Source organism: Scomber japonicus, chromosome 7, assembly GCF_027409825.1.
Source record: "Scomber japonicus isolate fScoJap1 chromosome 7, fScoJap1.pri, whole genome shotgun sequence".
In the NCBI taxonomy this organism is placed as follows: domain Eukaryota; kingdom Metazoa; phylum Chordata; class Actinopteri; order Scombriformes; family Scombridae; genus Scomber; species Scomber japonicus.
Genome location: NC_070584.1, coordinates 23,351,504 through 23,368,392, shown reverse-complemented (window position 1 = coordinate 23,368,392; position 16,889 = coordinate 23,351,504). Strand labels below are relative to the sequence as shown.

The window sequence follows — 16,889 nt, the reverse complement described above, 5'->3', positions numbered from 1 at the left end:
AGCTGGGGTCCAGGGTTGGATCCAGAAACTGATAGAAATCTCCTCCCATTATAATTAGTTTATCATCCATCAAGTCTGCCTTCACTCAGACATTAGCCACAATCAGTGAATAACCTTGAATTTCAAATTAATTACCACCCTCCTGCTGCTAACTTTAAATACACTTAAACTAAAGACTTTTATTAATTATGATGACCACCCCTCTGTCCCACAGCTCCTGTACAATTCTATCCACTTTATAGACTGTTGGGTAGTTTAAAGTCTGTGTAAAGTAAGAATAAATATGTGTTCTGAGTTAGACATACCACAGAAATTTTGAAACACAGTTTGTGAAAGTCTAGCTCCACAATTCAAATCTAAATGGTTGAAATGCTTTTTACACATTTTTTTTAGAAATACATTTATGACCTATTTAATGTGTTTAGAAGAAAATGTCTGAATTCACTTTACACAGTCTTTAACGGATGGGTTCAACATTTTTCAAGTCTATCTTAAAACAAGAGTCATATGTTCATATGAACATTGACACATGCGGCTTGACTATGTACTTACAATGTAAGTCATGAGGGTAAAAATCCACAGCCTTTGTTATGTGTAAAAATGTATTTTCAAGTTTATCTGAAGTTAATGTGAGGCTTCAGCAGTCTGAGTTAGTCACATCAAGGGAAAGTGTAACTTCCTAGAACAGTAATCTGTTAAACCTGTACTGCACCACCACTACGTTTGTTTCCATCAGCACCTTTCATGTAAATGTTCTTTCTTTTCTTTATTTTTATCCATTTCTTTGTTTTCCTTTTGTGCTGATATGGCAGTGTTTATGTGAAATGTATCTGGAGGAGATACTGTATATTTGAAATATGCACATCATTTTGATTTTTAATTTAACTTTTTGTTTGTCTGTCTGTTTGTTTGTTTGTTTTTTACTTTTTTACATACTTGATTGTTTTTCTTGCTTGTAGCAGCTGGACTGCTTTGTTCTGTAGCATAAAAAATGCTCAATAAAAATAATGTTTAAAAAAAGGGAAAGTGGTCTTAGAGTTTTGGACTCTACTGTAAATCCTCCAAATTGAGTGTTTTTAGTATTGAATTCCCTGTTGAGCTGTGATGGATGGATTATGACAAAAAGAGGGAATTTGGCACTAAAAAGACTGTAACAGAAAGCACATTAAGGGATATTTTAATGGTCTGTTGTTTTAAGACAAAAATTGTGAATCTATCCTTTCATTTATAACACATATTTTATAAATCTATCATATTCTTGTCTGTGTGTAATTGTAAACATAATCTAAAATGTTACTATAGCTGTCAAATATAGTAAAAGTCACAGTATTTCCCTCTGAACTGTTGAGGAGTAGAAGTATTGTAGCACTTCAGTTGCTTTCCGCTGTTTCTTTGTGGTCGTATACTGTAGCAGCGTATAGAGGTTGTGCCAGACACATGAATCCAGTGAGGGGTCATCTGAATCAATTACTGTTAATCAGTTCCAGGTCATACATCCACCCATCCCTCCCCCTCCGTCATACAAACTCACTGTTACTCAGCTATGCATGAGTGGAAGGAGAACTGTGTTCAGATTACAGCTCAGTAATTAAAGGGGTCAGACACACTATAGCACTCTGTGTTACATGATATATACAGTACATGTATGTCAAGAGCTACATCACACTGCTTTTTACATTATTTAAAATTTCAACTTTGGGAGGATTTTGTCATTTTACAGTCAAGTTTAAAGTCACAGTATAAATACATAAATGTTTAACATATTTTTGGGGGGAAAGCACCAACAGAAAACAAATGACAAATTACTGAAGAGTCGCAGCAAAAGGCAGCAACACAAAAACCTGTGCAAAAACCTTTTAGACATTAAAGTCATGCTCCAATTTTATTTTACTAATTAGATTATTATATACCAAGATAACTGTTCCATGAAATATATTCATATTTTATCAATGTTGTGATATGGGACTAGATATCATCTTCCTGATTTTAAAGGCTGCATTACAATAAAGTGATGTTGTTTTCTTAACTTACAGTCTGCTCTTAGCTGTTTTATTATTTATCTTTACCCATTTAGTCATTGTATCCACATTACTTATGATTATTTATCAAAAACAATCAAATAGTCATCACTACGATATTGTTGCATTGGTCAGAAATAGACATACATTTAACCGCTAAGAAACTATTTGAACCTCTAAGCCAAAAGCCAAATAAATTGTCTTATTAAAGCATAATGAGAGTAGCAGAAATTTGATTAGTAATTTGTAACTTGTTCTTTATTAACTTTTTTTTCTTTTTTTTTTCTTTAATATTTAACACTGATTTCTCTTGAATGTTTGGATCACTGGTCGCAAATGTATGAATCTTTCGTTTCTGCATCAAGTTAAATGTGAGAGGTCAGAAAGACTTGCCATGACTAAAAGATCAAAAGGTTGACACGCTCATCACAAATGTCTCATACAAACATGTCTTCAAACTGAATACCTCCTTGCTTGCTCATCTCATCATGCAACTATGACAATTATTTCTATTATTGATATGAATTTACAAGACATTTTCTTGAAAAATCCATTAATCACAGTCAGAAAATAATGAAAAACATCCATTACAATTTCCCATAAAGCCCAAATGACATCTTCAAAATGCTTCTTTTGTCCGACCACCATTTCAAAACTCACACTGAAAGCAAATCCTTACAACTGAGAAGCTGGGACTAAGTGATGTTCAGTATTTTTACTTGAAAATTACTGTCCCAGTTACAATAGTGATTACTTATGCACAATGTCCACAATTATGTATCAAATTATGTGCTTGCATGTAGGTGTGTGTACATTTTACATATCCAACAAATCAATGTGTAACGTGGAGCAAAGCTACAAAACATATCATGTAAGCAAACCCACCCATATATATATATATATATATATATATATATATCTCATGTCATTCAGACGAGCAGCTGCTCTATAGTTCGGCTCAGTGTCAAATAACACTACACACACTGAATGCTTTTACCAATGTGTCACTGAAGAAACCCTTCATAAGACACAACCCCAAGAAGTAGTTGTTCCCTATTATACATGAGAAGAATGCTGTATGATATAATGACAAAAGAATATACAGAAATAGACAAAAATCATGCCAGAATATCAGGATAAAGAAGAAAAAAAGTGATCACTTTAATATCAATATTAATTATGTGCCAACTAATCTATCTATCAATTGTTCCACCTGTAATGGCAATTACAAAATAAAATCACTGTCTGGTAATACTGTTTAAAGAAGAGATGTGATCAAACCAATACAAGTTATCTGCAAAGCTTGTAAGAGGCTGCTTTTTAGAAAAACTCTGGCAGAGCTGACTGTTATAAAACCAGTTTTTCATTAAAACAGAAAAGCTAGTACATTCTCCTTGGTTTTTTCTTTTTTTCATTTGTCTGTTTTCAGGGTCAGAGTAGAGGAGACAGAAAAATACAGTCAGGCAAAACCTGTGAGGCACAAAGACAAGAACCACAGCTGGGTTCTGAGTCCAGACATGCCATCAAGGGAACAGGACTGAATCCTCAGGTGTGGTTCAAACCTCTATGGGCAACACCACTTTTGAAGCCACTCAGGAACATTTTATTTTCATTTCTTTTTATTCATGTAACACACAAGTCTGCAGCAGTGTGTCGTGTGTGTGTGTGGGGGGGGGGGGGCTGTCACCGCTGAATCATCCGATGATTGTCATCTTACAGCTTTAAAACTACAATCTCCTTCAAAGAAACCTCTTAAGGTTTGCCTTGAGAAAACCTTTATCTGATATTTTGCCACTGTCAGAGGATGGGAGAGTAAAGCAACTGAGTCTGAGCTGAAAGTTTTATGTTTCTCTTAATCTACTAACTACTCACTCTCCTTAAAAGCCATGCAATGACACCAGATAGTTGCACGCAGCCCTGAGGCCATCAGCAGCTCTACGCCCTCATGATAAATTAATGGTATATGGGTGTAAATACAGTATGAGAGATCTGATGAAATGTGAACAAAACAAACAGCCCTTTACTCCAACAGTCTGTCTTTTGGAAAGGCTTCTGCTGAGCATGCACGCTCTTTCTCAGCTTCACATTCATGCAGATGAAATAACTCCTTTCAGGGCCAGGAAAATATTACAACGGTATTGGCTGCTTCCTTCAGCATCAGCCATAAACACAAAGACTTCTATGATAGCTCCATTTGGATGAGCTAGAGAGGACTGACGGACAATACAAGAGATGTGTTTTCTACAGGGAGCTATCAGCGAACAGGGAGGCTTTAACACACTTCCTCTGACCTCCGAGGGTGTATTCACTGCAGGGCTTCATGCTCAGTTTCAAATTACCGCTTGGACCTCTTTGATAACGGTTCATTACTTCCTCTAAAATAGAAATGATGTCTCATATAGATATAAACTGACAGTGATTATGTTGGAAAGACATGCTGAATTTAATCAAGAGTACCATATTAGCATCTACACCATCAACATCTAACATGGAAAAACTGCAATGAATAACTTTAATCTCTTCACTGTATCAGTGGAAAGATGTTTAATTATGCTGCCTTTAAGTCATGTTGAAAATATCAGAATAAGTAAGTGGGTTACATATGAATGAGCCAATAAAGCTCAGAATACAACTTGAAACACTGGCATATATCTATATGGTTTGGTCTATTTATTAAAGTTTCCTAAAGGCCATGGTGATGGCTTCAAAATTCTTGTTTATATCCGACCAACAGTCCAAATATATTCAGTTTACAATGATTTATGACAACAAAAGCAGCAAATAATCAAAACTGAGCAGCTGAAACTGAGAAATGTTTGGCACATTTACTTGAAAAATGGTTAACAAAAAGCTGATGATTAACCTTCTGGCAATTGACAACCCTAGTCTTCATTAGTTAAAAATGTGTGTCCTGATCTGAAACATGGAAACCCCACATGCACCCAATTTACATAAAATCATTTTCAACCAAACGGGAGGAAAGAGGATTATTATACACTCGAGGATTATTATTCAAAATGTATTTGACCACAACACACCCAAACAAAAAGAGAGAACCAACACTAGCAGCAACATGATTTGCCACAAATTAACAAGCACAGTTTACACTCTGATTATGATGCTCCACTCGAATCCTCTCACATTACAGATATTGACACACAGAGTCGAAACCCTTGAAAATACAATAGAACTTGACTGATTTGATTAGGGAAAATCTCTCATTCGTAACTGAGTCAGTGCAGTTGGACCTCTGAAGATCTATAATGTAAGAATACATTTTATTAAAAACCTTACAAGAATGGGTTTGTGTGTGTTTATTTAGATATCAGCTGCAAAGTTCACTCATACAAAGAATGCAAACAGGTTTTGAGAGCAGAGAAATTAAACTGAGCTTTTTGGAGTAAAAAACATAAGCATTGAACCTTCACAGACTTAAGATGTCCCCAGTGATATGTCAAGTGAGCAAGACAGTTTGAAGGCTCCAAAAGCTGCATGACATATGGGACAATGCTTTGTGAAATGAAGTTACCTTGACAACGACACTTCTGTGGACAGTAATCATCAGGGAAACAACTCTATTGAACCAAATCAACATATCCAGGGGTCATCATCATGCCACGGGACAAAAGTACACATATTTAGCTGCTGGTTAACAATTTTTGTGCATTTATGGTTAAAAAGACACAATTTTCTTGACTACTTTCATGCATTTTTAAATGTTCTATTATTCTGATGCAAGAGAGAGAGAGAGAGGGGGGAGAGAGAGAGAGCCCTCAATCACTTGTCAGCTTCACAGCGGGACAGTCCTTTGAAGGAGGAAATCATCACATCAACAAATGACACTTTGAACTCAGCAAACAGCACAGTCACTTGTGTCCAACAGCACAAGACTGCAGCAGAGTGATTACAATACTGCATAAAATACATATATATAAAAAAGTGAATCATTCTGTATCATTAGTCATTTTAAACCATTGCAAATCTGATGAGACTTGATATATTACATTAAGATTGCATACTCACTCATATCAGTTAGATATTACCATTATTTTGCAAAGCTATTCCAATTTTAATCAGCTTACAGCTATAAAAATATAAGAACGTTTTCAGTGGCTTTCAGTATAGAAATTTTAAAAATGTATTTCTTATTCAGTTTTGAGTTCCCACATGCACACAAACACACACCACAGATTTGCTGTCTGTCTTAGTTTGTGTGTGTGTGTGTGTTCGCCCCAAGTCATCACTTTCTAATCCTCTCTCGCTGCTCTCTTCATCTCTCTGCTTAACCTCAGCACCCATTCACCACCCTAAATCCCTCATCTGTGAAACAGAAGCTGCGCCCTCCTGTCTGGCCCCTGCAGACAGACCCAACCAGTCGTTTTTGTACTAGAAAAAATTACTCCTCAACCCGCCAGTAATGGAGCCTATAAGCTTAGCTGGCTGTAAATAGCCCAGGGGGAGGGCAAAGCTGCAAAACTTGCTTCCAAAAAACAAAAAAAAATCCTATTGGTTGTACTTAAAAGCAACTCTTTTACACTTGAAACAGTAAAGCTGAGATCCTGCAAGAGATCTGAGAGGGAGGAGATGGATAAGGGGTTGAGCAAGGGCCAAAAAAGAGCAAATAAACAAGCTGTCTTGAGATGTAAAGAAACTACTTTATATACAGTGGAGTATCATGCATGACTTCTGTCAACAACACTGTCGCCAAAATGTATTTTTCATCTCATCTTTCATTTGAAGTAGAAAGCAGAAATGATAAGTAATGATTAATCCAACAGCAAAATCTAGTAATAAGATCAGACAGTACTGCTGCTGGATCTTATTCCCCTTCATGATTGTTTCATATTCTGCTTGTCAAAGAGATATGTAGTCTATTACATGTCTGTGAATCTTTGTTCTGTGCATTGTGTAACCCCAGATTAACAGTCTTACAAGCATCATAATGGAAAAAGAAATAAAACATAATGACTGATGTGCGCATCATTATTTGTTTGTAGTGCATCAGTCTGATTATACTGTTCATTTCAGGTCAAGTCAGCTTGCTCACACATTGTAATACTTTCACTCACCAACACTTTGTGTAATGTAATGTTGAAACAATTAGTTCATTAATTGATGAGTTGATCAACAGAAAATAAACCAGAAACCCCCAAAAAAATCAAAAAGTCTCTGACTCCAGCTTCTCAAATATGAGGATTTATAGTTTTCTCTGCTTTTTTAAAAATACATTTCATGCTCTGGGAACTTGTGATGGGCATTATTCATTAGTTCCAAACCTTTTAGCAGATTAAACAATTAATCAATTAATTAATATCAATTAGTTGCAGCTAGAGCTGAAACAATTATTCACTTAATTAGTCAATTGGCAAAAAAAATGAATGTGCGATAAATTAGACCAATGATTCACTGCTCAGGTCATCGGCCACCGTACAAAACTGCTACTGGTTACAACCACTAAAATATATATTTTAGCTTGCACTCGTTTCCTATAATTGTTAATTTTGCGTGTCTGACACAAAAAAGTAGTTCAAAGATGTCATTATGGGCTCAAACAAAATGTAATCAGCTATTTTTTGGGGAAATAGAGAGACGGAACGACATGGTCATGAGTTACAGTTAAAGTCCACAACTGCAGTTCCAAATCTCTTATTATTGGATTTCATTTCATTACTAAGTCACCTCATGAAACAAAAACTCACAATCTTCAATACGGTTCAACTGAAATAAGCAAATCATATAACTGAATGGGCAAGAAGCTGCTGTCAGTATTTACTATTTATAGTTTATTAAAGCACATTGAATTGCCATTGTGTATGAAATGCGCTATATAAATAAAACTGCCTTGCCTTGCCTTGCCTTTATTATATAAATATTGAAACAGTAACTATAATAATCCTAAAGTTATCATAGAAACCTCTCTTCAGGTTAGATTGAATAACATGTGTTTGAACGGTTAGACAGTGTTTGTCCTGCATCCATCTAAGACCAGCATTAAGTGTAAATGAAAGCATCAGCTGAGTGCATCAACAAAGCATCTTTTTCACCATGTGTGCATTAAGACAACATACAACTGGAACTCTGCGGTGGTTTCACAGCCTCCGGGGGGGTTGTGCAGAGACGGGAAAAGATTTGTGTTTTTTTGTTATTGTTGATGATGCTTTAGCCGATTTCATTTTTGTTCCTTTGAAAGTATTTCTCCTTTAAAGGGTCTGTTTCCTCTGACCTCTGAAAGCGAGCAGCCTCGTGTCTACATTCCTGAGCCTGTGAAAGTGTCTGGCCCAGTCCAGCAACATTACACGCTACAACTACATACCAAAACAGCACAGCAAGGGAAAACACTAACTCATAACTGCTCAACATGTCACCAGATGTGCAGCGCAAACCACAACTCAACATTTGCCTTTGGAGTAAACTAATAATCTTTAAATTTATGTTCCCTTTGATCAGCAACTCACCAAGCACCACCATAAGCCAAACTGAATAGATAGATCAACGAGAATAAAAACACAAGCTGTGGACGTGTATAGCACTTATCTGAAGGTCAGCTCCTCTTGCAGTCCGACTGATAACTTACTGCCGTCACAAATTGTGAAGATGACACAAAGCCGGACTGTTCTGCCTATTCAGGATATGAAGGTCAGTGAGAGACACAAAAGCAAGCGTGGATCTTTCATCTACGCAGTTATTCACCTTCATGCCAATAATATGCGGTTAAACAAAGTGAATAGAAAGAACATTGAGCCAAGACTATTGTTTATTTATGCACTTGTAGAGGTCTCCAAAATGGCAATTAAGAAGCTTTACTCCCCACAGAGCAGCTAATTTCTCCTTGGCCAGTGGGATGGCACAGACGCCAAATTATTTTTATGGTATTATGCTGCAGATTAACGTATTATGTTCCCACTGAAACCAAAGTTGTGCTGTAGGGAGGCTGAGCTGTGACGACTGACAATACGTAGGATTTCAGCAGTAAATGAGATGATGTGGGTAGAAATATCTTCATCCTTCCATTTGACTCTATGGTGTTTATGTCAACTGCTGATCATACTGTGACCTATGCGCTGATGGCTTCATTAAGGACATTTTTTTCTACCTTTCCAAAAAGCTGACATTGGATTGTTGTGCATGGCCATATTTAGCCTTGCATGCTAAAGTAGTTCCTAACATTTTTCCATGTGTTGTTTGCATTGTCCACTGTCACAATGTATTTGATAAGCTGACATTTCAAGAATGAGAAAAAGCAGTGAAATCCTACTACGATTGTTTGTTTTATGGTTTGTTAAAGTAGCCTCCAGAGCTGGCAGATGTTGAGGGGCAGCGTCAGCGTCCAAGGGTTGGACAATCAGAACAGAGTGTGCTCCTTAGGAGGGTGGGCTTAAGAGACAGTAGATCTGTCTGTTTCGGACAGAGGCTGAACTGAGGGACTCCATAAAGGGCCAGTAGGAGATAGATGAGGAGTTTTTTTAAATAGTAAATTATGCTAAAATATTCCAGTGCAGCCCCAGATTAAAAATATAGACCTGGAAAAATTGATAATATGTCCTTTTTAAAAGGAATAGTGTATTTAGACAGAGAGCAATGATCAAGATAACTCCAGCTACTCCAAGCTGGCTAAAGTTCAGAAATACAACCAACCAAAACCTCTATAGCATTTATATTAGATTTGTTTAATTCACATACAAACAGAACTGTGAAAATGACTTTGTGATTTTCGAGGAGTTTAGAGGAGATTATTATTTGTCAAAGTACAACTGCACGTAGATGAACTGCTGTTTGTCAAGAAGTACTCCAAGCATGTAACTCACCCTAAAACTAATTTTTTACAAATTACATACAACATGGTAATTAGTGAGCTTTAGTGATGCTGGCAGGTGTATTTATGACAAATCCAGACTCGCCATTTCCTCCTGCCTCTAGTCTTTTTGCTAAACTAAGCTAAGCTAAGGCTAAGCTGATCCTCTCAAGGCTCTGGCTCCATACAAGAAAGTGAACAAGTTTATTTTCCAAAATGTTGAACTATGCCTTTAGTTAATATTAAACTCTCAACTTTTCAGTATTAAAAACTGAAAAGGCTGAAAAGGTGGCTATGAAATTTGACAGTTTCATCTCTCACAGAACATGATGATGATGGTCAGAGTGGATTTAGTTTTTGGGGTGATTACAGTGATTCTTGGGATATTTTTTTTACTCCACTACACATTTCTCACAAGTGTAGTTATTTTAAAAATCAAGGTATAATATGCAGAACATACAAAGAACATTGAAAATACAATGCACTTTTAAACAATTTAAACTAGCCAACAATATACAGAACAGTCAAGCAGAAAGGAAGCGACTGACAGGAGAACGATATGATGAAAGAGCGTGCTGACAACACCTTCACATCTGCACATCATGGCGAGCAGGAAACCTCTGGATATGATCAAATGTGTAACAGAGTTTTCAGATACTGAGGGTAGGATAAACCTGATGAGGATGGGATGAAGATGGATTTTGTTTAGAGGTAGATGAATATTTCATGAAGCAGGGATGGGCGAATTGATCCCCAATTATCAATAGTAGGCATATAGATCCTTATGTTATATTTTGAGGATCTAATAAAAGCCAAAGGAATACACAATAGCTCGTTTTCAAATTCATCATGTATTGTTGACTATTAAAAGTTGTACTATATTGATTTTTTTGTGTTACCTACATTCATTCATTTTTACTTTTATTTCTATTGAAGAACTTGTTTTCAGTGTATAGTTACTCAGACTAATAAATTATGAATAGATACCACAAGCATTTGAGGAGCTTTTGCTGATAGAAGTTACAGGTATCAATACCAGTGATCTGAGACTCCCTGAGTAATGTGGTAGGAGATCATAACTAATTTAAACTTGAGTTATCGCCCATCCCTGCCATGCAGAGCCACGACACAGAGATGACGGCGTGTTAATACCTCTCTCGATGTAGCGGGTACATTTTATAGCTCGCAGACAACTCCTCTGCAGCAGAACAGGAGAAAAGAAGGTCAATGTTACAAGGTGAAACAGTGTACCTGAAGAGGTTGGCAGGTATTACTGAAGGCTGGTCATGAAGTTTTGACTCTGCATATCAAGAACAGATCCAATAATGAGATTTATATACACAGTACAGCTGCACAAGACTGACATTAGTATCAAATTTAGGTCAAATGTGCTTAAACTTTTGATTAACATTAATAGAAAAGAACCAGCATCAGAGCATTGATTAAACCACAGCTCCACTTCACATACTGGCAAAAGGGATATCTGTTAAAACCACCCCAGTACCACTCACATTGTATGACCCAAATATGTGCTGTATGTTATATCTTACTGGTCAAACAGGCTGTCTTTGTCCAAAGGCTTCTCTAAATGTGGCCAAGAAATTAGTTCTCTTTCATAGATGTGGAGGACACAACTGGTGTGTGCAGCTTTTTCCTACATTTGGTGTCCCATAAAGAATTTCTCACTGCTCACTTATTCAATAATGCATTCAGTTGGTCATGATACTTTGTTTTTATTTGACTTTAGTTGGTCATCAGTTTCTCATAAACATATCTGGACGAAAAGAAAAACTACTGCAATAAAAACCTAACATAAACTTTACTTTGTTTTGGTCTGCAGCCTGGGAAATGCTGTTAATGATTGTTACACAAAAAGAGGAGAGCTCCATCATATTGATTTCTATCCAGTTACATATTCCCTGTTTACGAAGACTGACCTGGTCTACATGGGTCAGATAACATAGATAAGCACTTTTTTAAGATTAATTTACAACATTTTGGATTCATTCAATAGCTGGAAGTGCAGAGAGACAGGAAACAGGGATGGAAAAAGAGGTAAGCCCTTTAAGACAATATATACACAGCAGAGAGCACCTGTGCACCCAACACTCATTTTGTCCAAGTGTCTGTTAATCAGACTCTCCTCCTCCTGGTGCTGGTTACCGTTTGGAAGCATTGATGTAGAGATGATGTCTGACCCAGGATCTGACAGAGTATACACATCCAACATGTGCCTTTAAAAACAGATTTTCCCACTGGATTGTGGATGCTACAGTCTACCTGAAGATTTCTGCCTGGACATTATGCCGCAGTGTGATTTGTCTTAGTGCTTCAGTCCCTGTATGCAAGGAATACAGAACTAGGCTAGGAGAGACTTTCTTCACTCACCATGATTGATATGTATCTTTCTGCTATATGGATATAAATGCCATTATCTTGGTACAACATTATCCATCATGTGTTGAAGTGGAACATTTGTCAGGTGTTGTTGGCTGTTTGAGGGCAACATCCAAACTTGGTAAATCGACTTTACAAGTAGTTAAAGACCACCTGAATGCATCAGTACTGTTGGCCTTACAGACAATCAAAGAACAAACCTGAGTGTGTCCTTTGTCCCGATATGGGGCAACTCACATATCCATCTAACCCACATATGGTTTACATACTTAAGACTATAATAAAACAGCATTTTGTGAACATTGTATGCATTAAAATATATATATATATATATTCATTTTTTTGTGTTTTCTTTGACTGACATGTAGAAGCAGCCTGCAGAGTTAAAACCTTCACTACCAAGTGGAAAGGGGGACATGACATGAGCAAATCTGCAATAGTATAAATGGTCTTCAAAACAAACATCAGTCAAACCCTAATAAAAAAAACAGAGTACTGATTATGATCAAATATTGTGCTCATAGTCATTTCAGTAGTACAGAAAATGGTCAGTAAACTGGCCTAGAAGGTGGAAGCTGACAGTAAGGAGGATTCAGGTGTGTTTGAACCAAGCTAGAGAACTGCTTGTATAATACAACTCTCTCTCTCACACACTCACTCACACACACACACACACACAAACACACCACAACACAGCTAATGAGACTGAGCACAGCTTGACACCAGCAGCTTCCCAAAGCAAACCCACCCAGTATCCCATGCACAACAATCAGCCTGGAAAAGGTCCAAACTCTCTCTCTCTCTCTCTATCTGTGTGTGTGTGTGTGTGTGTGTGTGTGTGTGTGTGTGTGTGTGTGTGTGTGTGTGTGTGTGTGTGATGCAAATAGAGGAACAGGAAACCTCAGCAGTTTCTGTTAACTGGAGGATGTATGTGTGACCTCCGCTCGTGTGTTTTATCATATGACCACACATATCCCAAACAGCTGTCTTTATATCAGCTAAAGAGTTTCACGTAATGCAGCCTCGGTCTCTCAACGTTTGAACGCGACCTTCCTGCGGTCACAAGTGTCATTAAGGTATATATGGACAGTCCTGATTGAAATGGGTCAAGCTTCACGGTTCACTAATTAAAGACAGGCCACTCTGAGCTGAGCCTGTCAGGATGTAAACAAAGAAAACAGCGCAGTAAACCATGAATTGATTTTAATTATGATGGTGATCGTGAAAGTCTTAACGTATAAGAGCTGGTGCTGTTTCACCAGATTTATTGACCAAACGCTCTGAAAAATCATGCAAGTCACCACAAAGTTCATTTTTTGACCATTTGACCATTTGAACAAATCACTTCCAGACATTTGGAGTGTGCAAAGTGAAAATGTCAGACACAAATCTCTAACTTACCCCATGCTCCGATGATCTGGATGCTGATATATGACTGATTCCACTCAGTAAGTCTTTTTGTCCTTTTTTCCCCCAGAAAAGTGACTCGATTCTACCCCGAAATCCTGAACGAAAGTTGCATTTCAGAAAAAAAGAAGACAAATCACTTCCGATTCCAGATTACCCCCGTTTCCCTTCCAACAGTACTCCTCTCCTCTCAAGTCAGTTGTTGTACTCCAGCCTGCCTTCCTTTGTCCGCGAATTTCCACGGCAAGCAACACCGCGGATCTGCCGTCTCCGTGCGTAATTACGCACCGTCAACCGTTTGGCTCAGCTCTGCGGGCTGGACAGACGGAAGAATGTCGATGAAAGTCGGACAGTAGAGTGCTTTTAGTTCAAACCTCCTCCGGGACTTGTGCTGTGCTCCCCTCCCGCTCCTGTGCCAGATCACACTGGGATCCCATTCAACTCTCTCAGTGAGAGCGAGGAGACTCTTCAACGCCATCTAATGGTAAAAATACGCATTGCAAGATAACTCCCTCCTTTTTCCCACTTTCCACTTAAATGTCAGCATTGATTAATAACATCACAAAACATCAAATAACCAAATATATATTAAGTCCCTACAGGAATAGTATGCAGATTTTTCTCACAGACTATTTGTGTTCATCTCACTGATGATCACATATCAGGTACTGTTAACATACAGTATAGTAAACCTGATGTACAATTATAACCAGTGCCCTTAAAATACTATGCAGCACATTATACCAAATATAAAAAACTGAAAAATATGCTCACAGTGAAAAGGTTTCTTTTGAAATATAGTTTATTTCATACACAATTTCAATATTTTAGTGATAGTTCAGTAAACAGAGCGCCTGTTTCTAAAATACTTTGCATACTAATGGATCAGATCAATAAGGTTGTGAATCCTTAAACTTTCTTATCTCACTGACTTCATTTACAAGGTTTTTGAAAAATGAAACTTTATCCTGCATAATGTTTTAACTTTCTCTTCTAAATTTCACTTGATTTGACATGTTGTAGTCAAAACCACATGTAGGCATTCATACACACATGCACATATGAAAAATTCAATTATATAAATCTTGTAATGAATATTGCAAGAAGAATATCACTGGGAAGTGTTTTAAGATTTTTAGAATGTACAACTTTCATGAAGCTGCTAATTAGTTAAAAAATGACAAGAAAACTGGAAGATTTTGACCCGTTTCTTTCTCCTTATTAAAGCTTCACACTGTTCCTCATAAAACTATTGACGATCACTGCAGTAACACGCTTAGAAAGAGCTGCATTTCACCTCATTAATTCTTGGTTTGGAGTCACCACCAATTTAAAATAAACCAGTTATTTGCATGAATATAGGCTCAACATGGGAGAGCGGAGAATCAAATGTAGTGGAAGAGCGATGGGAGCAGCTCCTGTGCACTAATCATGCTGCTCACTGGCCTGTTACAGTGATACAGCTGACTGCTCCTCTATGCTGCAGGGATGCAGCAGGGAACATCAGATCTCTCAACCCTCCTGTTAATTTAGAAAGACAGTTCTTAACCTGTAAAGGGCAGTTTGCAGTACAGCTGGATGGACTGGGCAGGAAGGGGCTGAACCTTCAGGCCTGTGCCTTTAACGCACAGGGCATTAGTCACCTCTTGCACCCCATCTGCTTAGTGAAGATTTCTCTCTCTCGACAGCCGATTCAGATTCAAAGCATCTCCTTCATGCTCACTGTAGCAGGAGGGACAGAAAGACAGAGACATGCATGATGTGGCAAACAAGGTATCATCTATATTGGAAATGAAATTCAAACAGAGAGTTCAGTCCCTAAAGGATCATCATTTTGAATGCAATCGTTTTACAGTGAAATTTGAAGGGAAAGATGAATAAGGCAAAACTATGACACTTGGGAAATTACAATTATCTTTTATGCATGTAAGTCAAAATTAGGTACAAATTTAATATGTATTCGGTTATACATAATCTGTGAGCTGAACAACAATTTATGAGAACCAAGATCAAAAGCTAAGTCAATCAATCAATACATCAGATAATAATCATCAGATAATTCAGAGCTGGACAACAATAAATATATCAATCTAAATCAGATTCTCAGCAATTATCATTAAAGTCAAACAATGTCAGAAATCAAACTCAACCAGTGTCTGTAAGAATCATGTGATGTCAAAGGTCAAATCATGCAGTTAAATATCAAAATGCTATCAAAACCTTGATCAATCGCATAAAAATCAATAGAATCCATATCAATCAAAGTACTGAATCAATTAATTGAGGCACGAACAAAACAAATTAAAATGGAAAAAATGTAATGCTTAATTGTGGGGGGAAAATCAATTGAGAAACATGTGAAGACAACATGTTTCAAACAACACTGGATCGTGATTGGCTTCCAAACTTGTTGTGGTGTCATAAATCAAGCTCAGAGTAGATACACGCCTTGAACTGAAATTTAAGAGAAACTTTCCATCTTCAGTAGATTAATATGAAAACAGCCGTCTAATGTCAAACTCTGCGCATACATACATCATTTTGCACAGTGAAGCTCAAACACCTGAATGGAAAAGAGAAAAAAACACATTTGATCACACTGGTGAATGTGTGAGATCATCAAATTAAGAACAAACTACAAAATTAAATTTGAAAGGAAATTAAAGGTAAGTGGATTTTCATTACAAGATTACAGTGAATCTCAATGATGTCATTAGTCTTCAGTCATATGTGTTTAACCACTACTGGGCAGTTTAAACCACCAGACAATAAATCAGAGTTGCAAGCAAGCAAATATTGAGTTTCTCTTAATTATAAAACACAAATGTTGAAACTTATGACAGACAGAAGATGGTAGGAAAACCCGAAACAGCCTGTTTCACCTCCAGCACAGCGATTCTCACATTCTCACACAGCTTTAAGACTTCGTTAAAAATCAGGAGGCGCCTTAAGGCCCAATTATTTCAGCTCAGCTGGAGGAACAAGAGTCAGTCTGATCATCAGGAGAACACAGAGCGCCAGTACAAACTGATAAAGGTTATAGTTCAGGATTAATATCCATTCAGAACAGCTGGGGATGTGGATAAGGCTGCAAACCTAGCAGAAGACACATTAGTCATCTTCTGACAACCGCTGAATAAATACCACTGACATTTTCAGACTGATGTCATATTTTATGAGGTGAATTAAAAGACTAATTAGAAAAGGAATTCTCAGGCTGAAATGATGTGAGATAGAAATATATTTTTTTATATCAATAATTGATTTTTTTAAAT

The 16,889-nt window shown here is 37.1% G+C and overlaps 1 protein-coding gene across 1 annotated transcript in view; it reads right to left on the bottom strand.

Annotated features, from left to right (window-relative positions):
* The window catches only part of LOC128361572 (homer protein homolog 3-like), a 49,784-nt gene extending 35,776 nt beyond the window's left edge, over positions 1-14,008 (bottom strand). The window contains exon 1 of the mRNA XM_053322077.1: positions 13,609-14,008. Coding sequence (XP_053178052.1) covers positions 13,609-13,613 — 5 coding nt within the window. The 5' untranslated portion in view covers positions 13,614-14,008. The remainder of the gene's footprint in view (positions 1-13,608) is intronic.
* Positions 14,009-16,889: the final 2,881 nt, after the last annotated feature.